The 24,408-nt window shown below is 48.1% G+C and overlaps 1 protein-coding gene across 2 annotated transcripts in view; it reads left to right on the forward strand.

Moving 5' to 3' along the window:
* Positions 1-10,280: 10,280 nt before the first annotated feature.
* Positions 10,281-24,408, forward strand: part of CYB5B (cytochrome b5 type B) — a 28,907-nt gene continuing 14,779 nt past the window's right edge. For both annotated transcript variants that reach the window (XM_032771389.2, XM_032771391.2), the window contains exons 1-3: positions 10,281-10,521; positions 19,507-19,635; positions 21,168-21,194. In XM_032771389.2, coding sequence (XP_032627280.1) covers positions 10,366-10,521; positions 19,507-19,635; positions 21,168-21,194 — 312 coding nt within the window. In that variant the 5' untranslated portion in view covers positions 10,281-10,365. The remainder of the gene's footprint in view (positions 10,522-19,506; positions 19,636-21,167; positions 21,195-24,408) is intronic.

Genomic DNA, 24,408 nt, shown 5'->3' on the forward strand with positions numbered 1-24,408 from the left:
CCCCCTCTAACATAAACAAGAGCACAAGGAAAGACTTTCCCTCCACCAGATTTTGAAGTATCTTGACCCCCATTGGTCCTTTGTCAGGTGGTGTCAGCCAGTTGTACTGAGCTTCTAACCCTTTACAGGTATAAAACAGAGACATTACCTTAACTATCTGTTTATGACATGCCCCCAAATCTCAGATCACGTGTGAACCACACTGGCCGGTGATTTTTCTTCCAGAACTTTTAAATAAACGATAATTAAAACACATGCACCTCACATACTACCTAATTATGAAAAACTAACAAGATTGTTACTTCCAGGGACAATTTACTAGTTAACTCCGGGGAAACTTTCACGTGAGAGTGCATCAGCTTACTTTGTTAGAAGCTCCTGAAATGTGTTGAATTTCAAAACAAACATCCTGGAGAGCTAAACTCCATCGAAGCAAGTTTTTTTGTTCCTTGGCAGCATGAAGCCACTTTGCGCGCCATGGTCGTTTGGTACTGGAAACGCGCCAAACCAAATGTATGGGACGGTAGCTTTCCAGGCATACACAATGGTGTAGCATTTTTGTTCACTGATTGACCGAGTGGCTTTTACCCTCTCAGACAGTTTCTTGCTGGAAACCAGACCGGGGAATGAAATTCTTGATCCGGTCCCTTCCTGCATTAAAACGCTCCTACACCTATGCTCAGATGCATCTGTAGTTAATAAGATGGTTGTCAAAGTCTGGGCCCTAGCACGGCACATGAGTGTTGCCTTAAGCTGGTTAAAGGGGTCTTCGACACTCATCAGTCCCACTTTACTGCATTTGGCGTGTCTTTCTGTCCGGGTCTGTAGTGGCGCAGCGATTGGCTGTAGTTGGTACAAATGCCTGTAATATCTGGCCAAGCCTAAGAAAGATGGACTGTTTTCTTTTGACTTTGGACAGGCACTGTTAGATTAGCATCACTCTCTTGGGCGTGGTATAGGTTATTTGTTCCTTGACCCAACCGGTGATCCAAGTGTCAAGTTCAAGCTGTGGTTTTTTAGGCCTGAGTCGTACACTTTTTAGCCCTTAACAGTTAGTTCTGCCTGCCTAGATCCAGTGTGCTCGCAGACTTTTTCCAGGAGCTCTACGCAGGTGTTCTGCCAATGAATCAGAAAAAATGGCCACGTCATCGAGGTAGGCAACTGCAGATTCTCCCAATCCTGCTAGGAGATCATCTACAAGTCTTTGGAAGGTGGCGGGTGCATTTCGCAGCCCGAAAGGAAGCATATTAAATTCATACACCCCTGCATGGGTGATGACGGCTGACCTTTCTTTGGCAGGTTCATCTAGCGGTACTTGCCAGTACCCCTTGGTTAAGTCTATTGTAGAGATGAACGGGGCACATCACAATAGTGGAACTCTATTTGTGTCACTGGACAAAGCTCTGGAGACTACAGGGTAATGAACAATCCTGCAATGGCTTCTGCAGGGATGGGAGTGAACAGGAGGGAAAGAATTCATGTGACCTTATAGGTCTTTTCAATTTTTATCTTCTACTATTCTGTGTTCAGGTGGTTAAAATCAATAATATCAATAAAGAATGCTTTTTTACATTATGGAGCCCAGTTTGAGTTGTTGGCATCCTTTTGTCTGCAAGAGACGGTGGGAATTGGAGCCTATGATGTAGATGGTTTGCAATGTCTCATATGACTGAATAGTCCAATCTGAGATTTGCATGATCTTTGGCAGTTATTGCAAATGTCTGTATCTTGGGAGCTGCTTGCTTCCTTTGGGCTCTTTACTCTTCAAGCTTTGGGGGGCTAGCTTTTGTCAAGGACTTTGAAACCCTGATGGAGACCACAGTGCCACTTGTTATGATCACTTGCCAAGATTTCCCATTGGTCAGGATCAATTCCAAATTCCTTCATCTCTCACTTGCATGTGTCTTTATAGCAAAGCTTGGGACGTCCTGTTGTTCTTGTTCCCTCTGACAGTTCACCATATAACATGTCCTTGGGTATCTGTCTGTCTTACAACCTATTCAGATGGCCCAACCAGCACAGTTTTCTTTGCCTGAGCAGGGCTGTCACACTTGGTAAACTTGTCCTTTGAAGAACCTCTGCGTTGGTGACTTTATCCTGCCATTTGGTGTTGAGTAAACAGCATAGGTGGAAACTGTTTAACTTTTTCTCCTGGTGAGCGTAAGTTCTCCATGTTTCCCCACCATACATGAGCGCTGAGGAAGCAAACTTGGTACACTAGCATTTTGGTCTTGATGGTAAGCTTTGAGTTGTTCCAGGCTCTTTTAGTTAGTCTGATAAAGGTGATGGCAGCCTTTCCAATGCGAACATTAGTTCTTCATCCAATAAAAGGTTGATGGTCACTGTAGAACCTAAATAGCTGAGCTTTTGGATGACTTCTAGCTGGTTTGTCAGCAGAGCAGGTCTATTTGCAATACTAGAAAAGATAGGATGCCCACCAAGTCTTACACGTTTATTCCACAACAACATGAGGGCAACTGTCCAGTTTGACGGGGCCACTTCGGACAACTTTGAGATGAAAAGTGGAATGAAGCAAGGACGTGTTCTTGCCCCTACACTCTTTGGAATCTTCCTCTCAGTACTCTTGAACTGTGCATTTAAGGACATGAAAGATGGAGTTTATCTCCACACAAGTTCAGATGGGAAACTCTTCAACCTGTCCCCACTTAAGTCAAAGACCAAAGTAAAAAAGGTGCTACTCAGGGAACTTCTATTCGCTGATGCTGATGCCCTCGTAGCATAGGCACCGAGTTTCTAATTTGCTGGGGGTGGAGGGGAAGGCTTCCTTCTGGCCCCACCCACTCCCCACCCCTTCCCCAAGGCCCCACCCACACCCTGCTTCTTCCCACCCCCGCTCTGCCTCCACCCCACTTATGCTTAGTGATTCTTACCCCTTTAGAGTGCAAGCAGCAAAAAAACCCAAGTTTCTTTGGCCACGTCTAGACTACGCGCCGGATTGGCGTGTTAAAATCGATTGCTCGGGGATCGAAATATCACGTCTGGTCTGGACGCGATATCTCGATCCCAGAGCGTGCTTAGATCGATTCCGGAACTCCAGCTAGACGACCGGACTTCCGGATTCGACACAGCGAGCCGCGCAGATCGATCCCGCGCGGTGAAGACGGGTGAGTAAATCGATTTTAGATATTCGATTTCAGCTACGCTATTCTCGTAGCTGAAATTGCGTATCTAAAATCGATTTAATCTCGTAGTGTAGACCTGGCCTCTGTGTCAGGGATTTTTCTCTCTTTCTCCCCAGAGCCCAGGCTGATGGGATGGGATGAGATCATATGCAGGTCTCCTCTTCCTGGAAGGGGTGAGGAGTGCAATTAACAAAATCTTTGTTCTTTTGATGTTTCACAATGGCTCATTTGGTTTCAAAGACATGCTTGTTGGGTAGGACTTAACATCTTCTGTAGGAAGCCAGTATTTGCATTAGAGAAGGTTCCTTTAATGAGTTACACAGTTAGAGGTTTACAGTGTAACATTTGCTATTGCTTTATAACATGGTATACAGATGAGTGAGACTATGCAGCATTCTACAAGTTATTCATAAGTACAGTTCAGTGTCTGTTACAGGGGTTGCAGAATTCACGGATTCCGTCACTTTCTGAGACTTCTGTGACTTCTGCAACAGCTAATGTGGCTGACCCAGCGTCACCTAAGCAGCCATCTCAGGGACAGGGCTGCTGCTGGAGTGGCTCTGTAGCCAGCGAGTGTTTGGGTGGCCCAGGGCAGCTGGCCCTGGGGACCACCCAAGCAGTGGTCCCTGAGGCAGCCAGAGCAGCGGCTGCTCTGCCAGCCCCCAGCAGCTGGTGCTGCTGGCCCTGGCCCCTCCAGCAATGACCCCCCTGGTGTGCCCCTCAGAGCAGCGACCCCTTGGGGTACCCCCCACAGCAGCAGCTGCTCCAAGATTTAGTCTGGGGTATTTATAGAATAATCATGGGCCATGAATTTTTGTTTACTGCCTGTGACCTGTCCATGACTTTTACTAAAAGTACCCGCGACTAAATTGTAGCCTTATTCATAAGGTGTAAATGTCAAACACATTCTTACAACTCTACTATCTAGCTTAAAAATATAACAGACAGGAGGGTCAGACTGGTTTCCAGCTATGCATTTGTCAGTGTTCAGTGAGGTCTGGGGCCTTGGCACAAGCTGGCACTTGGTCTGCCAGCATCACAATTATATCCTGCAAAGCTGCAGGGGGCAGGAGTGGAAGAAAGAACCCTTTCCGTCAGTGTGGTAAGTGCCTGCACTACAGGGGCAGATTTTGTCCAGAGCTTCTTTGTGGAGCCATGTGTGTGAGTTCCTGTGTAGCAGTGCAGAGTCCTGGGGAGCGAGCCACCCCTGTAGTTACAACTCTATCTTGTCTTCATTTATATACAGAACGAAAACTGTGTTATCACTAGCAGCCTCTCTAGTCCCCTTTCTTCTCATCCTTTCCAGTCCAGTGCAACAAACATCCACCGTTTTCCCTTTCAAACACTTAAAACATACTCTTAGACAGCCCACCCTAATCAGGCACTTTGAGTTCTTCCATATTTATTTGCCTAAAATAAAATAGCAAAATAAAGCAATAAACTTAGCCTTTGGCCACTATTACTCTTTACCATTCTTAGACACCAGCGGGAGCCTGAACGTTATCATTCGTCTGTCTAGATAACAAACACGTTAGTACAGGGATTATTTTCCTGTTTTGCACACACAGCTGGTGCTCAGTAAATGATAAGAGAGAAAGAAGCCTGTGGTGACCAGTATGCTCCTTGTAATTTTCCTGTTTTGTTTCCCGTCCCCTTTACAGTAACTCAGGCAGAAAGGCAGACATGAGACACCAGCTATGTACAGGTCTTGGCCTCTGGAATGTTTTCTTTCATCTCTAATCATTGCACTGAGGCTCATAAATCAAGCAGGCAGGACAAAAAAGCACAAACACGGCTGTGATTTGTTCCTTCCTGCTGAGGTTGGTTGTTTTTTTTGTTTTCATAGAGAAAACTAAACCTTTCCTTGGTGGTGGACTGATAATGACTCTGGGCAGTTAAGAGAAGTTCTGGGGCAAATAATTTCATATATTTCTATAGGTCCTTTAAAAATTAGACTTTAAGAAGCTTTGCAGACTGTGTGGGAGACTTCACTGCCCTCTAGGATGAAATGCAATGCAGTGCACACCCTAATTGTTCATGGGTACTTTGGTTAGCTGAAACTATTAGAGTAAGTGAGGTCGGCCAGAGAGTAATTTACCTGAGCTAGAATTTGAGACATCAAGACTAATATTTCTACCTTGGCAAAAACTGTCATGGGATTTTTAGTTACCATAAAGTGGCTCAGACCTTCCTTCAGAAATAAGTACTCCAACAATACTGGGGTCTTTCTTCAGCGCCAGGCTGAGTCATGGGGTTCAGTTCTCATACAGAAGGAATAAAGTCACATATTCTATAACCAACACTGCTTCTTGGAGTACACTGGGGATTTCTATGGCTATTTCCCAACCAGGTGCCAATCAGGCCAAATACTGCTTAGTTTAGGGAGCTGACTAGCAGGAGAGTCATTTGCTGTGTGTTGGAGGAGTTGGGGCAGGCCCCTCCTTACTTTTAATCACTCACTCACTCATGCCCATCACCCCAATCGGGGTATGGGCCGCCAACCACAGATCTCCAGAGTCCTCTATTCTGGGCCATTTGCTCTAGCTGGTTCCAGGTATGGCCCATTTTTTTGCTATCAGACTCGTACATGGTCCTCACGTTCCATGTGCCTATGGTAATCCTCCTGGTTGCAAGAAGGGTAATCGGCTTAGTGGCTTCCTCACGGCTTTCACCACCCAGCATCATGCATCTTCGAGTTGAAGACCCTTCTTTTTCCAGGGTAAAAATCTCTGTTGTCTCTATTGTTGGAGTTTCTGTAGCAGGTTGATTTTTTTATGGGGTGGAGTTGCTAGCCCCATGCCCAACCCTCCTCCTTTATCCTGACTTGGGACAGGCAGGTGGCCCCAAAGGACCTCTCTGGTGGAGTTCCTGACTTTTCATAGGTCTTCTGTATACTATGGGTATGGCTACACGCGCAGCGCTTTGAAGTGTGAGTGTGGTCGCAGCGCCAGCAGTGGGAGAGAGCTCTCCCAGCGCCAAACGAACTCCACCTCCTCATGGGGATTAGCTTGAAGCGCTGGGAGCCGCGATCCCAGCAGTGCGGCACTGTTTACACTGGCGCTTTACAGCGCTGTATCTTGCAGCACTCAGGGGGGTGTTTTTTCACACCCCTGAGCGAGAAAGTTGCAGCGCTGTAAAACGCCAGTGTAGCCATGGCCTATGTGGTATCTACACCAGGGGCTAGGTCAGCTTAAATACATAGCACAGAATGTGAAATTTTTCACCGCCCTGAGTGATATAATTAAGCTGTCCTAACTTTGTTGTGTAGAACAGCCCTTAGTATTTTGTGCAGCAGAGCACAGAATAAGAATTATGATGAAGGTCTAGACAGTAATTGTCAGGCACAAGGAAATCTGATGCATTAATAAAGGAGAGCCGCTTCCTTTGGACAGATACAGTGTAGAACCTGAGCACTTGTCTAGGCCTAAAGATTAGATCAACCTAGCTGTATAGCTTAGGGCTGTGAAAAACATCACATTCTGTGCAATGCAGCTTGCATGAGGAAAACATTTATCCACCCCAGAGGATATCAAAGGACAGTACGAATGTGCCATTCTGACGAGTGGTGTAAATGGGTTTAATACATAACTAACTCCCTGTTTCTGGGGGAGCAGAGGATAGAGGATACATTTTAAGAGCAGAAAATTGGTCTGAGGTCAATATGAATTAGATGTTTCTTTGGCTGAATGTTTTTTCCTACTCCTGTCCCAACTGATGCATCTCACAAAATGTCCCTCTTCCCTTACTAATTCTTTGATTGCTTCTTGGTCCTGATTCATCTCCTTAGACAGAACCAGTAAGATGAGACAAAGATAAACCAGTGTAACTGAATACTGCCCTATACTTCAGCTCTTTGCTTCCAGCTATGGCTTGCTGGGCTATGCAAGACAGCAGTACAATTAGATTTTAAGTTATGGTTGCCAGGCACCAATGGGGCAATTTCCTTATCTTCAATAACAAAAATACTCCTTTCTGACCAGAAAGAAACCTGGAAGATTTGTTAGACACATAGGCTGGAATTCTGAAGAAAGTGTAAAGGAGGTAGGCACCCAGCTCCCACTGCATTTAAATAGGGTTTGGGTGTTTAATTCCCTTGGTTTCCTTGGAAAACCCCAGCTGTAGTAAATAATCTGGAATCAGTGTGGTTATTCTTTCTTTTTCTGTATGTAACAATGGACAGTTTTAGCAACACCTCTTTTGAGTTATGCAACATTCTTCCCTCAGCAATGAGATTGGAGTTTATAGCCCACTGTCGACCAGTAAATATAGCTGATTATATTTAAATATACGATGCACATATACAAGAAAAACTCCATTGGAAATTAAGGGCAAAAACTTCAGGCCCAGAGATGTCCCTTACTTCTGCAGTTAGCTTCCAAGCTAACTGCTGTCCCTTCAGCATGCTGGATAGGAGCAGCATTGAAAGGCCTTTACTCAATCATGTGGCTGTGTTACCTACTCTGTGAAATGGCCCAGGGAGCTTAGCATTTCATTCTGCAGTTTTGTATGTGGACATTTATTTTGGAAACTGCTCGAAATTCCTCATTGCTTTCCAGATGGTGTTAAAGCACCTGGTCATTTTAGTATCAGAGGGGTAGCTGTGTTAGTCTGGATCTGTAAAAGCAGCAAAGAGTCCCCAGGCACCTCATAGACTAACAGACATATTGGAGCATGAGCTTTCGTGAGTGAATACCCACTTTGTCAGATGCATCCACCGAAGTGGGTATTCACTCACGAAAGCTCATGCTCCAGTATGTCTGTTAGTCTATAAGGTGTCACAGGACTCTTTGTTGCTTTTACTGGTCATTTTAAAGACTTGTGAGACAATAGACTCTCTACATATGCTTTCAGAAGGGATGGAAACAAAAGAACCAGTGTGGAACATATTCCTGTTGTGTTGGGATGTACCTGCTTTCCAGACCAAAGCCACTACAAGCTAACTGTTAGTCATGATACACTCTGCCATTTTATCAGGACTGTGTTGGAATATTCATTTTGAGAGAAGGTTTATCTTTCTTTGTTACTAGGAATGGACTGGAACCAGACTATAGCTCCAAATATCTCTGCAGTTTGGATCTGGACTTTGTGACTCTGACACCTCTCTGCTTGTTATCATTTTAACCTTTCTCTAACGTCAATGGCGAAGAAAGGAAAAGGTACTTGAGCTGTTCTCTGGCTCATGCGGTTAGACTAGCTTAACTGGTAACTGAAGACAAATGCTCATTTCCTGTGAAATGAGATTTTTTCCCAAAAATATTTCCCCTCACGTACTGAATAAACAGAGAACAGGAAGATAGGAATTTACCGATGGGACCATGTGACAGAAATACAGTCACAGAGGGAATAACTCACATGACATAAGATAAACATCACACCATGTGACCACACCCTAAAAGGGTTTAATCTCAAAGCTCCATAGCACGCATGGTTCCTTCCCCGTTCATCTATATAGCAAAGGAATCACTGAAGCTATTCATAACCTTTGGTTAAGGCTGGTTGGAAGACATTTCCAGCCTTGTACTGGACAGGGATTGATAATGATGGACATTTACATAACACTCCCTCTATAGCACTGAACAAACTTAATAACTGATTTCTGGCTTCCCCTTTGCTACCACATTGGATTCAAAGTTCTTGTTTGCATCTCTGCTCCTCTCTATTTGGCCAACCTGGTTTCCTCATCAGATGCCAGTCTTGATGCTCCCATCATCTATTTCTCCCACACTCTTCTCTGCATTGTTTTCCATGCTGCCCGCTACATCCAGAACATCTTCTCTACTCCAGCCCACCCCGCTCCCTCTCTCTCCTCAAAATCTGTCTCTTTCATGATGCTTACAATGAGGTATTAAGAAAACCTCATGTGAGCCACTAACACACACACAGCTACTGCTTCTTGCTCTCACCTCTCCCCATTCCCCCGCTTACTAGTTGTTACCTCTAAAAGCACTTTAGGACAAGAGTAACAAAGCACCATCCCACTGTAAGTGTATCAGAATTGGCAATTCTGGGTCAGACCCCCCAGTCTATCAGCTCCAGCTGCCTACAAAAGCACTCACTGCCCACAGCTTCAAGGGGCACTGAGACCACCCATGAGGCAGCCAGACAGTTGTACAGCCCCACAGCAACCAAGAGCAGAGAGCAAGGATCTGTACCGGTGGGCACTGCGAGGGGAGTGTCACCACAGGCAGATTAGGAGCAGGAGAACCTCACTCCAGTAGAAGAGGCAATGGGGTCAGGCACCACAAAGAGCCCTTGTGTCACCAGGGAGGGGGGGCAGGGCGAGGGGCAGTCCCATAGGTCTGGGGAGGGGCCCCTGTACCCGCAGAGGCTGGGGGAGAGGCAGCCCCATAGGGTTGGGAGAGGGGCCCCTGTACCCCCAGGGGTTGGGCAGCCCCATAGGACTGGGGGCAGGGCCCCTGTGCTCCCAGGGGCAGGGGCAGCCCCATAGGGCTGGGGCCCCTGTACCCCCAGAGGCTGGGAGGGGCAGCCCCATAGGGCTGGGGGAGGGGCCACTGTACCCTCAGGGGCTGGGGGAGGGGCAGCCCCATGGGTCTGGGGGAGGGACCCCTGTACCCCCATGGGGCTGGGGCCCATGTACCCCCAGAGGCTGGGGGAGGGGCAGCCCCACGGGTTTGGGGGAAGGGCCCCTGTACCCCCAGAGGCTGGGGGAGGGGCAGCCCCATGGGTTTGGGGGAAGGGCCCCTGTACCCCCAGAGGCTGGGGGAAGGGCAGCCTCATGGGGCTGGGGGAGGGGCCCTGTACCCCCAGAGGCTGGGGCTGGTCGGCACAGAGGCTCCCCAGGTGAATGACACCCCCTGTTCCCTGGCAGCTGGCGGGGCTCTTCCAGGCTGCAGCGCTCCCCTGTGCCGGGAGGGGCGCTACTCCCGGCTAGCCCGGCTGAGCGGGCCGCACGCCCTTTCTCTCGCTCCAGCGCCCCATCACGCCTCTTTCTCGGTCAGGTCGGTGGTATCTCGCCCTTTCATTGGCTGCGGTGGGATGTGAGGGCATCTCTGATTGGCTATTAGGCGTCGAACCAGAACTGGCTACGAGAGGCCGGCCGCCCGGCCGCCCGCCCCCCATTCCCATTGGTCGACAGCCGGCGGACCAGCTTGGGACCCGGAAGACCCATTGGTCTCTAAGGCGCGGAGGGGGTGTGGCCTAGGTACGGCGGCCGCGCTGGGCCTAGGTAGTTTGCCGTTCGGTAAAGGTGCCGGGAGCCGGGATGGGGAGCGAACAGCTCAGCGCTGTTGGGGTCGGCGCGGCGCCCGAGGGCGGCCCCTTCTTCACCCTGGCGGAGGTGGCGAAGCGCAGCTCGAGCCGCGAGGCCTGGCTGGTGATCCACGGCCGCGTGTACGACGTCGGCCGCTTCCTGGAGGAGGTGAGGCCCGCGGGGCGGCGGGGCCCTGCCGGGCGCTGGTGTTTACGTAGCGCTTGAAGGAAGCTTCCCGGGGCTGAGCACTGCCCCGCTTGGCGCCCCGTGGGGCTGGTGCCACGGGCCCTGGGGCACTGGCGGTGGTTGGCCCAGAGCAGGATTTTACTATGAACCGTTATTTGGTCGCAGTGAAGCGGCGTCGTGAGGAACCGGTCAGGCTCGGGGCTCCGTTGTGTGTGTGGCACACAGCGTGTGTAGAAAGGCGCATTCCTGCGCCTGGGGGGTGACCCGACAGCAGGTGTGAGAAATCGGGGCGGGGGGGGTAATAGGAGCCTGTTCAAGAAAAAGAGCCCCAAATCGGGGCTGTCCCTGTAAAATCGGGTCATCTGGTCACCCTCCTGTTGCCTGCAGTCCAATTTAAAACAGATGGAGCAAGTGGATGGAAGTGGGAAGGGGGGACAGACGTAACACATGATGTGGTGCTTTCAAATCGTTTGAGTTTTTTTCTCCCCCAAACAGATAATTGAACCTAGTTCTTGTTGGGATCTCTGCTCCTCTCATGATATGAAAAAAGTAAACTGAAGGCTTGGATTTGCATTTTTATGTTGGTTCCCTCAGGCTAAATGAATTAGTAGAAGATTTTATATTAAGTTGTGAGACAAGGTGCCTGAGGTAATATCTTACTAGAACCAACTTCTGTTGATGAAAGAGACAAGCTTCCAAGCTACGGAGAGCTCTGCTTCAGTTCTAGGGGAAACTTGTTCCTCTCAGCAACAGAAGTTGGTTCAGTAAAAGAAATCATCTCACCTACCTTGTCTCTCTAATGCCCTGGGACCAACATGGCTACAACACTGCGAATAATGTACTAAGTAGTGTCAGGGTAGGTCAGTATTTTGAAGGCAGATCTTCAAGCAGAACCCAGGTTTTAAAGGAGACAATGCTAGTGATTCAGTAGATGAGTATCTGTCATGTTATTCACTTCCAAGAGGTGGGTGTATTTCTCTGACTGGGAGGGGAGTTATCCCTGTGTATAGTCTGCAGTTCTCCTGCATTCTTTGGGGTGAGCAGTGTTATGTGATAACTCATTGCTATTGACTTGGATTCTGGAAGCGTTTTAAGGTATAGGCTGCTCCTAACAGTGTTTGGAGTCAGTAATTCAGAAGAATTAATAGTAAATTGTCAGCTGTGTTTTTGTCCCACCTCAAAATAAAACCTCAGCTGCCATGCAACCCTCACCTGCCCTGAGCTTCTGGCTCCTACAGAGCAATGCACTTATCACCTCATTCTGAACTAATGCTGAAACAGAAGCACTTCACTGAGTGAAACCATCTGGCATGTACTGGGGTCTGCTTGTGAATCCTCAGGTGATGAAAAAGCAAGTCAACAATCACTATGTCATTGCCACGTTCCAGACCCTCTGTGGCAACATTGGAACATCAAGCTCACTATGAAGCTGTGGATCTATAGGACTGTGGTTGTACCAACTCAGATGTATGGAAGTGGAAATGAGGGCTCTGAGGAAGGCTGAAGAGCACCAGATTGATGTCTTTGATTCTCGTTGTCTTTGTCAGCTGCTCCATAATAAATGGCAGATGAAGATCTGCTATTAAGATATTTGTAGCTGAACCCACCAACCACCTCCATCAGCTCAGATTTTGGTTTGGCATCTTCCTTTGGTATGGACATATTATTAGGATGGAAGACCAGTGAATTACAAAGCACAGTGAATTACAAAGCACACTTAGGAAGGAATGTTGCTACATGGTCGATGATGGCCTACATGCCAAAGGCTATGGTGGTGCAGTGAGGTTGGCAGTGATGATCATAGACTGAGCATCCAGCAAGACTGTCTTAAAGGCCTAGCTAGAGATTGATCTGGGTGGTGCTTGATCTGCAAGGAGGATGCATTCCTCTGGAATTTGTGGTGATGATAACAACACTCAGTCATCTTGTAGGAAGACTCTTGTAAAAGGCAGACAACTCTGTGCCACTTTGTGGTGCAGCTTGGGGTCTTTCACACTACATTGGCTTAGGCTGTCCCTTCTTTGCCTGAGTCAGTTTTGCACTGTTTGCAGCTTTCATAGTGAAATGGAACTGGAATCTTGTCTTGTCTTTAGTGAGGCCTGCAGTACAGACTTCTGACAAAGTAGCTATGTCAGTGAGGAGTGTGAAGAGGTGTGATCCCTGACCAACAGAGCTGTGCTAGCAGAAGCGTAGAGAAAGTCATACTAGCAAAACTGGGCTTTTACTGGTATAATTTGTTGCTCACAGGGGGGGATCTTGTTATACTGGTACAAAGCACAGCTTTAACAATATAGCTGCGTCCATGCTAGGAGTGTATTGCCAGTATAGCATGGCCTGTGTAGTCAATACAGCTGCTGGAGAGAGTCAGACCCAGGCACTTCAATAGATTTTAAACAAGTCCAGTGTCTGATAAACTGTTCTGCATTAGATCTCTGAGAGTATGTTTACACTAGCAGAGTTATAGCACCAGCAGTTACAGCACCGCTCAGAGAGCGCTGAAAGGAAACCACTGTTGTGTGTTCACCCCATCAGCTGCCTGGACAATAGTGTTCACACTTGCAACACTTGCAGCGTTATTCAGAGCGGTGCACTCTGGGCAGCTATCCCACAGAGCATCTCTTCCTCTTCCGTCACTAAGAGTTATGGGAAGGTGGAGGGGGCCATAGGGCATCCTGGGTCCTGTCCCAGTACCCCGTGATGCATTGCTTCACATCCTGGCAATCCCTGTGCTTCCGTCTGCATTTGGCGCCATCTTTCAACGGTTTGTGTAGTGCACGGTCTGCAGGAATGGATTCTGCACTGTTCTGGCACATCACGTTCTCCTTTAGTCTCTCTTCTTCCTGTCCTGCCACTCCTTCAATTCTTGTTTTTCAGCTGTGGAGTGCATCATGACATCACGCAGAAAGTCCTCTTTAGTTCTTCGTGGCCACTTTCTAATTCTGCGCAGCCATTCAGCTGGTGATAACAAAGAGAGAGGCTGGGCTTCCAAGGTCATCTCTGTGAAGCCAAAATGCAACATTTTATAGAAGCAGTATTGCTTGCAACACACAGGACACTGATTGAATACAGCCACTATTCACATACCTATCACTAACTGGCTGACCCCAGGTAAGCACACATGAGCCACAAGACCACCAACATGATGAGTATCACAGGGGAAATCAGTGTTCCCGGACCCTACTGTACACTGGGCATGTGGCTCTTGGGAAGAGTCAGCTCGGGGCGGGGGTGAGGGGGGAGTTTATAATCATTATGGTCCCCACATTTTCCACAGGATGTGATCATTATGGAAGATATCTCGCTGCTGAGGGTGAGCAGGGAATCAAAGGAAGGTCTTCTCCAAGACCGCAGCTTCTGCCCTGGCCCTATGCGGCTCACCTATGTTCAGGAATGGTCCCTACTGCCCCAGTGAGAGCAGAGTGGAGTGGGAAAGTTACCCTTAATGGGGCAAGAAACAAAGCAGCTTTGCCAAAGAATCTGTATCAGTGGATTGCCCAGTATCTCCAGGAATGATGCCCCCAACATCTCACTTCAGCAATTCCAAAAATCAAAGCCACTTACCAGGGGCCTCCTCTCCTGTTTGTGCTTCACGAAGCTCCAACAGCTGTGGCTGGCTAGCCTCCTCTGCGATAGAGAAGAGCTCCTGGCTGCATGCAACTCTGACCTCTGTGTTGTCCTCTGCCTCTGGGTCCCCCTCTCCATCCAAGATTTCCTCCTCCTGGCTCAGTCCAGTCTTGACTGGCATGTGAGCCACCGAAGTATCTACAGTGGCCTTCGCAGTGGTGGTGGGGTCTCCACCGAGTATCACGTCCACCTCTTTGTAGAACGGGCAGCACCGAAGCAGCGATTTGCCCCCCATATCTTGTGGTAGGCGTTCTGCAGCTGCTTTTCTTTGACGCTGCACTGCAGTGTGTCCTGGCCATGGCCCGTTTCTGTCATGCATCGTGAAATCTGTCTGTAGTTGTTATAATTCCTGCAGCTGGAGCACAGCTGGGACTGGACAGACTCCTCTCCCCAAATGCAGATGAGGTCCAGCAGCTCAGCATTGCTCCAAGTGGGGGATCACCTGGTGCATGGAGCAGGCACGATCACCGGGAAAGAGGTGTTGAGAGTACTGCATGCATCACTGAGCAATCAGGAAGGGAACTTCCAAAATTCCCCAGGAATTTAAGGGGTGGGGCTGACGGTTGGTCACCTGAGGGCAGGGCAGTAGAGTTCAAACCAATGGCCAGAGAGGCTAGAACAGGCATTGTGGGACACCTCACAGAAGGCAGTTGCAGTGCTGTAATCATCCAGGGTATCTACACTGGCACCATGGCCCTGTACCCCTGGCACAGAAAGCTCTGTGCCTCTTGTCGGGGTGTTGGGGTTGTTTTGTTTTAATAGCGCTGCAGCTGCGCATTGGCTTGGCAGTGTGTACACCTCAGGAGTTACAGCGCAGAAAGCTGCTTTGCTGGCAGAAACTTGCCAGTGTAGACAATGCCTGAATTGCTATAACTGCAGATGTCAGGGATTCAGCATGAAATGTTCCCTCTCAATCCTCTGTAATGGTTGGGGCAATTGCTAATTGCTGCCTGTTCTAGCCCATTACCACATGTTGTTTGTACAGAATTGCTGATCTCATTGAAGTGCTATTGGAAGGCTATTGCATAATTTCTGAGAGGCCACTCCGGTTCCTGCAAACCAGACACAGTGGGTCAGGTGCTGGTCAGTCTGGCTAAAGTGTGTCAGTTGCAATATGTATTATTTTAAACTGTATTTATAGTGTTATGTTGCTGGTTACATAATAGAAGTTCTAAGACATTGGACCTACCACATGGCAAAAGTCCATCGGGTCATAAGAACGTGGACAGAATGAGAGAGATGTGCAAAGGCAGCTCCTCAAGTTGGATTTAAAACCTATAGTGTGAGTTGGTATCTGTTTCTCTTCCAGAGCTGGCTGTGCTATAGCGCGGGGTGTGGCTGATGTGTTTCAGATGAAGTAGAACCATTGCCATAAATATCGGCAAATAGGACAAGGGTAATTCACTGACTACTTGAAACAAAATAAGCCCCAGAGTGCAGGGTACAGTGGTGTCTATGTGCTGCAACTGCAGGAGCCATGAAAACGAAGTCTGTGTGTTTAAATATGGATTCCAGGTCAACTGCAAAGGGTTAACTTTCCAATTATGTGCTGAAATGGCCTGTCAGGAGCAGGGGTAAATGCACCTTTGGATTAGCTTTGTGAAGTGTAAGTAGCTCTGTGCTGCATGCCTCTCTCTCCGCCACATGCACACTACCATTTGGGGCATTTAACTCATCTCCTCCAAAACCCCTTGCATTTCTATCGATCTAAGGTACTCATAAACATCGTGAGGGGGGGCTTGAAGTCTTTACTGGATTTCTTCTCACAGTCCCCTTCTGAGGTAGGCAGTGGTGGTGTTTGTATTTTACAGCTAGGGAACTGAAGAGTGGTGAGTTGGGGCGCTCTCTGCATGAATTCTGGTTGATATTGTGAAGTTGTATTAGGGAGAACCGCTGTATTCTTAGTGCCTATGGCTGTCTACACCACAGCTTATGTCAGCATAATTTATGTCGCACAGGGGTGTGCATAAACCACCCCACTGAGTGACATAAATTACACTGATGTAAGCGCCAATGTGGAAAATGCTATGTCAACAGGAGAGCATCTCTGGCCAACTATAATTACTGTTGCTCACGGGGGCTGGCTTAGAGCAGATACGTTAGAGAGCTTACAGCTGCATTGCTACAAGTTCTCTAGTGTAGCCAGAACCTGTGTGTATATGTGCTCACCATGGATAACAGGGCCTGTAGCATGTGTGACCTAGGTAGAAAGAGTAAGGCCTTGTCCACACTATAGAGTTGTCGACTTAAGTTACGGTCCGTAACGTACAGCCACCGCTATCATTAAACCGTTGTTGCATTTCCACACTATGCTCCTTGTGTCAGTGGAGTGTGTCATGCGTAGTTGTCCCACTGTGCAACTCACCACCATCTACCACAGGATGTGTTGGGAAGGTTTTGCAATGCCTCTTGGATAGGGTCCTACCAAATTCATGGTACATTTTGGTCAATTTCACGCTCATAGCATTTTAAACATAGTAAATTTCACATTTCAGCTATTTAAATCTGAAATTTCATGTTGTAATTGTAGGGGTTCTGACCCAAAAAGGAGCTGGGGGGGGTCGTAAGGTTATTGTAGGTGGCGTTGCGGTAGTGCTACCATTATTTCTGCACTGCTGTTGGTTGCAGCACTGCCTTCAGAGCTGGGCAGCTGGATAGCGGTGGCTGGTGGCCAGGAGCCCAGCTCTGAAGGCAGAGCTGCTACCAGCAGCAGTGCAGAAGTAAGGATGGCATGGTATAGTATTGCCACCTTTACTTCTGCGCTGCTGCTGCCGGGGCACTGCCTTCAGAGCTAGGCACCCAGCCACCGCTCTCCAACCATCAGCCGCCACTCTCTGGCTACCCAGCTCTTAAGGCAGCGCAGAAGTAAGAGTAGCAATACTGCGGACCCCCTAAAATAACCTTGCGACACCCCCTCAACTCTCTCTTGGGTCAGAACCCCAAATTTGAGAAACACTGGTCTCTTCAGTGAAATCTGTATAGTACAAGATAAAAGCACACAGAAGACCAGTTTTCATAGTGGGATACCAGATTTCATTATCTGTGACACGTTTTTCGTGACCATTAATTTGGCAGGGTTCTACTCGGGAGGGCAGGTTTAGCATCCCATGATGCAGTTTTCCCGTCCTATAATTCAGTGCGCATCCTAGTATGTTTCATGCTGCTTTTCAACAGTCCCTGTAACCTGCGCGCCCGCTGTCTCTGTCAGAAAACATGGCTGGTGGACTGCTCTTCACTATTGTGATGAGCGTTATGAACACAACACACCTGATCCTGCAGTATTTCATGAGCTGTGACTCTGATGATGATGCCTTGGTGTCTGCCTTACGGTGAAAGAAACAATCCAAGATTGCTGTTTGCATTCACAGAGAAGCTGCACATGGTGAACTGTCGTTTCTTGGCTTGAGAAACAAGCAGTGAGTGGTGGGATCACATTGTTATGCAGGTTTGGGATGACAAGCAGTGGCTGTAAAACTTTCAGATGTGAAAAGCCACCTTCCTGGAACTTTAAGTATTTAAGTTATTAGTTCCTGGCTAATGGACTTCTCCTTAGTAGGTGTTGGGTAAATTTTTCAAGTCCTGAAAACCACCCTTGAAGATCTACAGCTTTAGATGAATCACTTTGGCTAGTTTTCAGGCACAACTCCCTTAAATGCAGAGTGGAAGGATGAGATACACTTCACGCTTTGGCTGTCATGGCAGAATGCATCTCTTTTTTTCTTAGTGATGCATGTTCTCTGCCGTGAGCAAGGTTGCTAGGTTCCAATAAGCATCTTTCCATCTCCTTTCCTGCATTCTTGCTCTCTCTAACAAAACCAGGAACAGGAGAAATCCAGTTCCTAAGGGATTTAATGATGCTTTTTCTATCTGTAACTTCTTCTTGTACTGCCCACCTGCATGTACTGTCTCTGCACCCTCTTGTGTCTCACTTTGGAGGTAGTACGCTGGTGGTGTGAAACCTGCCAATGGGAAAGGCCTGTGGCGTTCACCATGGAGGCGACACTTAACCTCTGCCCTCATCCTCAGAAGGCTTAGCTTGGGTGGAGAACACTCCCCATGGTTCTTCCCAGCTCATTACAGAAGCATGTTCATATGCAACACCCACTCTGAACTCTGACCCAGGGTAGATCTGTGCACAGCTATCATTCTGTTGTTGATTACAGGTCATACTAGCTTTTCAAGGGTGAACAGGTATCTTTTATCACCTGTGGTGTTTTATATACTAGTTAGATAAAGGTTCTACTGAGGAATGCAGCCTTGAGGGGGAAGGAGACTAATTTCAGTGATTTAGACACTTCAGAAGTGAAACGCTTTTTTAAAATCAAAGTGTAAACAGTAAAACTTCTCTTAGGACCTTCACTCCCCCTGGCTGCTGAGTGTTTGGCCTCGGCTGGATTTCAGAGTGGGCCAGATGCAATGCTGGTGAATCAGAGGCTGCTTCGAGGAGGGTCCCCAAGCTTGGCCCTCTCTCTGTTGATGTTACTGTAAGTGGAAAGATTAATTAAAGCAAACAGAGATCCTCTTATTGCAGCACCCTGGGGAAATGGAATAGCAAAGTTGCCTCCACTGACATCCAGGAGAGGAGCATCCTAGATTGAGCGTCTGGGAACCCTTTCCTAGCAGCCTTTATTGCAGCAGGCGAGGAAGAAATAAGAATGGCTCATGCATGGAAGGGGAAAACGCACAGCAAGAAAGAGTTCTCTGCAAGCGAGAGTGCCTGGCCTGCCCAGCATGTTCTGTTCAAGAGCCATGAGGAGGTGCTCTCTCTGTTATGCCTAAATAATCACGGTCACTGCTGGAGTATACTCAGTGCCTCAGGCTCTGCTGTTCGGGGCTCCTGTGCTTGTGTGTTGCTTGCACTCACAACTCCTCTAGAGGCGAACTCCTGCTCATATTCTATGTTGTGCTTCTGCATGAGCATACATCTAGGTGCATCAGGAGTCAGACCAGCCTGTCTTGTCTATGAACCTTAGGGACTACAGAGCAGACATGACTGAGAGGGCTGAGTCAGTGCATTGTGGATGTTGGGGAATTGCTTCTTGGTGGTGGAGGGATTTTTGCTGCCTGTAAAGCAGGTAAGGCTGGATTCCAGGTGCTTGCCAGACCCTGCAGTGCTTTCTCATTACTCATGACTGCCTGAAGAGGAGGTTGCAGACTTGGACCTTTAGTGGGGTTATCTTAAGCTGTTCTGTGGAGGCTGTGATGAATTGAAAAGATTGGAGTACGTTTGCAGTGTTGGGCCCAGGACATTGCCACAATATGTGTGTTTGTGGAGGAGACTGGAATTCTTCTCACTGCTTTTTATCCCTCAGCGTTGGGCTCACTGAATTCCTTCTTTTCCAGCATCCAGGTGGAGAGGAGGTTTTGCTCGAACAGGCTGGTAAGGATGCCACAGAGAGCTTTGAAGATGTTGGGCACTCCACAGATGCCAGGGAAATGCTCAAAGAGTACTTCATAGGAGAGGTTCACCCGGTAAGCAACAGCAGGGTGTGACAAACCCAGAGGGAACTCTGTGCATGCCCCCTCAGGGTAATCCAGCAGACAGCTACATCAAGATCTGTCCTACTAAATGTGGAGTTGCTGTGTACCTCCTTCCTCTACTCAAAAAACCAAACAAATCCCCAAACACATGCAGAAATGTAGGCTGTAGATTAAAATCTAAACAAATCTTCCCCATTCAGAGGCTTCTGAATGCAATTTAGTCAATGTCCCTGTCACAAGGTGCACCTCTTCCTGCTGGGCTGGCACCTCCTCCTGGTCACTCTGGGGTTAGCTTAAGACTGATATTCCTAGTCATGGTTGCACACCATCACTCCGACCCTGGTCTGAAGCTCCTCTCGCTCCAGGACCCACAGCGGATCCTTTGTGATTTAGTCCTCTAGCTAGGTCACTCAGCTTTCCCCCTTCCAGGATTCAGTCCTAGGCAATCTGCCATTCACTGCTTGCGTTCCGTGCCATGCCCTCGGAGGCTGGTAGGGGAACCCAGGTTTGCCATCTTCTCCAGGATCCAGTCCAGGGACTCTCTGCTCAACAGTTTCGGGCTCCTTTCTCTCCCCTCACTGCTCCTTTCCTAGACTGCTTCCTACCTGTCTAGCTCCCCTTCTCTCTCTGGGTGTACCAGCTCCAAGAATCCCCTCCTTGGGAGTGACTGCTGCCTGTCTTCCTGCAGCCTATCCTAGCCACCCAGTCTGTAGCCCACTACCTAGCTTTACAGCCCCTGCTCCCCTCCCTGTTTCTGCATATATGAGCCTCTCTGATGAACTGCCTCTAGCCTAAAGCTCCCCTGTTTGCAGTCTAATTAGTTGATTAACCCCCCACCTGGCCCAGTTCATCTCCTGCAGGGCCAATTTGGGAGCTCACCCCATCAGTGCCTTAAAAAAATTCCTTTGGGAGGCTGACTCTGCAGGGGGTGGGGTCTGAACTCCTTGCCTTGTGGATCAGGGGCTGATGATGTGAGACAGCTGATGCTGTGGACCCTGCATTCTACATGCTTTGTGATGAAACTTGCCGTAAACCCAGTGCCTTTCAGCTGGCAAGGCCTTGGTCACAGCCAGGGGCCCCAGAAAGAGGGGAAAGGGGGGAGAAGGGACACGGCTCCATCACTTTTAAAAGTAGGAAGTCTATGCCCTTCCACTTTTTACTGGCTGTAAGGGTGAGCAGCAAATGGGGAAGGGAGTGAAGAGGTGCGAGCAGGAGGCAGGGCCGCTGGGGAAGATGCAGTATAGGGGCAGGGCCTCTGGGGAAGGGGCAGGGCCCCAGTTTGGGTACCAGTGGCCCCAGTTTGGGTGCCAGTGGCCCCTGTTTGGGTGCTGATGGCCCCACTGCTCTTAGGGAGCTTCTGCTGCTGTTGGTCACAGCGAGGAGCTGAAGTTGAAATGTTCCAGGCAGCTGCCCAGGTGATGCTGGCTGGATGTCTGCTGATTCTTCTGCAGTGGTTGAAAAGTTACAATGTTTGCAATTTTTTCTCTTCTCTTTTCTCCCCCCACCCCTCCAAAAACCTGCAGTGCGATCGTAAAAATGAAGGCTCTAAGGTAAGAAGCAAGTGTTTTGTGTCCTCGCCCCCCCCAAACTTAGCGTCTAGGAGTCTGCTGGGTTCAATTAGCAGATATTTCATTTTGTTTCTACACAATGTGTTAGGCATTAGCCTAGATGGAAAAGATTACACAAACCAGAGGGATTGGACGCTGTGGTGAAGAGACCCAAGAAAGTGTGTGTGAGGGGAGGGGTTGAATGCTGCTTTGGAGAAGAGGGGGGCTCATGGCCGTCCCAGGAACAGCAGGGCTGTCACATTGAATATGAAATGGAAGAGAAAGATGGTATCTTGCTTTGCAAATGAGATCTGGCTCATCCTTTAGGGAGCAGAGATTTGTTGTATTTTTACCCTAGTGAGGGAAGGGCACTACTTTTCTTCCAGTCTTTGATGGGATTTAAACCAAGAGTTGAGGTGTTAGCATTGGTGTCCTGCCAAATTCTAATTTGAGTAATTGCATCTTACCACCTAAATTTCCCCCAAAATTGTACTTACAATATCTTCCTTCCGTTCCTTATCTCTTCTCTAGTATTGCTGTGAGCTGCTACACAGCTATCATCTCACACTCAAGATTAGCTACATTTATTTGGCAGGAAAAGTTATTTTTGTATACATATTTGTAAAGCACTTCAACATGAGCCCCTAGACAGAAAGGCCAGTGTTTAAAATAAATGATTGAGTTGCTAGTGTTGTCTTTCCCTCTTTTTTTGCCACAGTAATACCAGCTTGTCTGGGTTCTCATTGCAAATCCAGTGTATAGAGCAGGCAGATTGAGTTTGAGGAACTGGGAAATATGCAGGGTAAGGACCACACAAGACTTATTGAGCAGACCTCCATGGTAGATGTAACTTTTAGTATGATGGCCTATATTGCACAGCAAGTAAAATACAGCCTACAGTTCTGGTTCAGACACAGGAGTGTTTAGCACCTGCCTGTCCCCAGAAGGTCTCATGGAATATAAGCAGGAGAGGAATCATCCATTGCCTTGCAATTCTGACTGTGTAAATGAGGGCTGTGGAGTCTATCCATGCTCAGGTCTGGTACACAACACATTTACTGAAAGAGGAATAAAGTGGTTTTTTGAACTAGTTGTAAGCATTATCTGTGCCTTGTCTTTTTTTTTTTTTTTTTTTTTAATCTTCCTCCCCAGTTCCCGTTGATAAAGATTTGAAACGACCATGATGTCCTCCTAGTTCACAGTTTATTGAACTTGTCCTGAGAACATCAATTTTTGATTGTAAACATGTCCAGGGAAGTGCCCTACTAATTTGAAAGTGTTCCCCAGCAGCCAAGAGATTTAAACCAATATCACCATGTGTTTGTGGCCTTTGTTGAAAATGGCCTTGCTTAGAAAGGATCTGCTATTCCCATGTGCAGTATTAATGTCTTGAGAGGTCGTAAAATCCATACCATGGTTTGGTTTGTAATATGTCAGAGGGCAAAAGATCCTTGAAAATATGAGTAACATCTTCAAATGTGGAAACAAACTGCACCAGTACAAAGCCAACTACAGAACCGCCCAAATGGAACGTCCATTATAGCGGATGAAAATGTGTAAGGATATCCTAGTAAGGTTAGTCCTATTTGTATTCCAGTGAGTGGCAGGCTGGAGGAACATGTCTTGTTTATGATAATGTTACTTGTTTGCAAATTTATGCATGCAGCAGTGGCCAGAAAAAGGAGAGATTTTACCATGCTTCCTGTCCTATAAACACCGCACTGTGATATTTCATCCTAAGTATAGGAGAACACCACAATTCTGCAGTAAAATCAACACTGCAATAAAGTAAATATTTCCCTTTGATCTTGTAGGTGTTTTTAAGGCACCTGTCCCCTTGGTATCTAACTTTTAAGATCACCTCCTGTATCTTAACTTTAGTTAACATTTGTGTAACTAAAGAGGTCTTAGTGTGACATGGTTCATAGCTTGGCTGCGACAAGAACCTCTCAATCCTCTCTACAGAACGGGGGGAAAAACTCTCCATCCAAATTTCCTCACTGCCAGGTACAACTGATGGGTTGCTTTTGAACAGTTGCACTCTTGTTAAATACTTATGTAGTGTTGATTTCCTCACTTCCACTATGTGCTCAGCAAAAGGCTGCTCCTGTGAGTCTTAACAAAATCTTCTAGCAGTGGAGTGGAGGATGCCTGGCGGGGGGGAGGGGAGGAGCAGCTTCCCCACTTGCTCGTTCCCTCCCTCCTCTGGCTGCCTCCCCTCCCCCCCCCGCAGCGCTCCTCCTGCTGCGCTCCCCAATGGATCGTTTTGCGCACCCCACTTTGGAGACCACTGGTCCAGGAGCTCAGGCAGCGCAGAGCTAACAAACAACTGGTCTATTGCCTGAAGTCCTGGCTCAGACAAAGGGCAGACAAACACAGGCTTTGGCCAAAGATTGGGATGCTGCCACTCCAGGGTGGGGTTGGCAGTAGCAGCTAGGGGGATCCAGGCCCACCCTGCTCCACCAGCCCAAGACCCTAACCGTAGCAGAGGGTTCCGCCACTGGGTCAGAAGGGCTCATACTGCAATATGCTGACTCAGGTTCTAACACCAAAACTGGACCAGCATCTGGTTTCCCTGGGCTACTTCCTACCACGGTCTTGATGAGGGGTTTCGTGTACTGGGGTCTTCTGTCTCCTTGGAATATATGGCGAGTAGCAGTCCTGGCAGTTCTTCTCCTGGGTCAATCTGCCCTTAGGGGCAGGGCACAGCACAGCTTAGGTTCAGCTCCAGGGTTCTGCACCAGGTTGGAGACATCTGCTTCCTTCCCTGGCTCAGGCTCAGCTGGGATAAAGGCCCTGTTCTTTATACTTCCTATCCTGCGCCTTAGCTTCTGGTGGGAGGGGTGGGCCTGGCCTGGCCTGGCTCCATCCACTTGGGATCAGTGTGGCTCCTCCCCCTCTGGCTCAGTGGGAGGCCACTCCGCCTCATTACACTATGCCTTTCTGATCTACCCAGTGAGTCTCCCAGTCAGGTCCTCTAGCTTAGACAGGCTTTTGTTTGTTGGTGAGCTAGCACTTTCACCTAATCTCTGGTGATGTCCTTTTAATGCATGCTTAGATGCTGTTTGAAGGATGGTTAAAGCTACAATTTGGTCATGGAGATCACAGAAGTCACAGAATCCATGACTTCCACAGACCTCCGTGACTTCAGCCCGCAGTGGCTGGGAGTTGCAGGCTACTTCCACCTCCCGTGGTGACTGGGATCTTTGGGGTACTC

This window comes from Chelonoidis abingdonii, chromosome 19 (genome assembly GCF_003597395.2).
Source record: "Chelonoidis abingdonii isolate Lonesome George chromosome 19, CheloAbing_2.0, whole genome shotgun sequence".
Classification (NCBI taxonomy): Eukaryota; Metazoa; Chordata; order Testudines; family Testudinidae; genus Chelonoidis; species Chelonoidis abingdonii.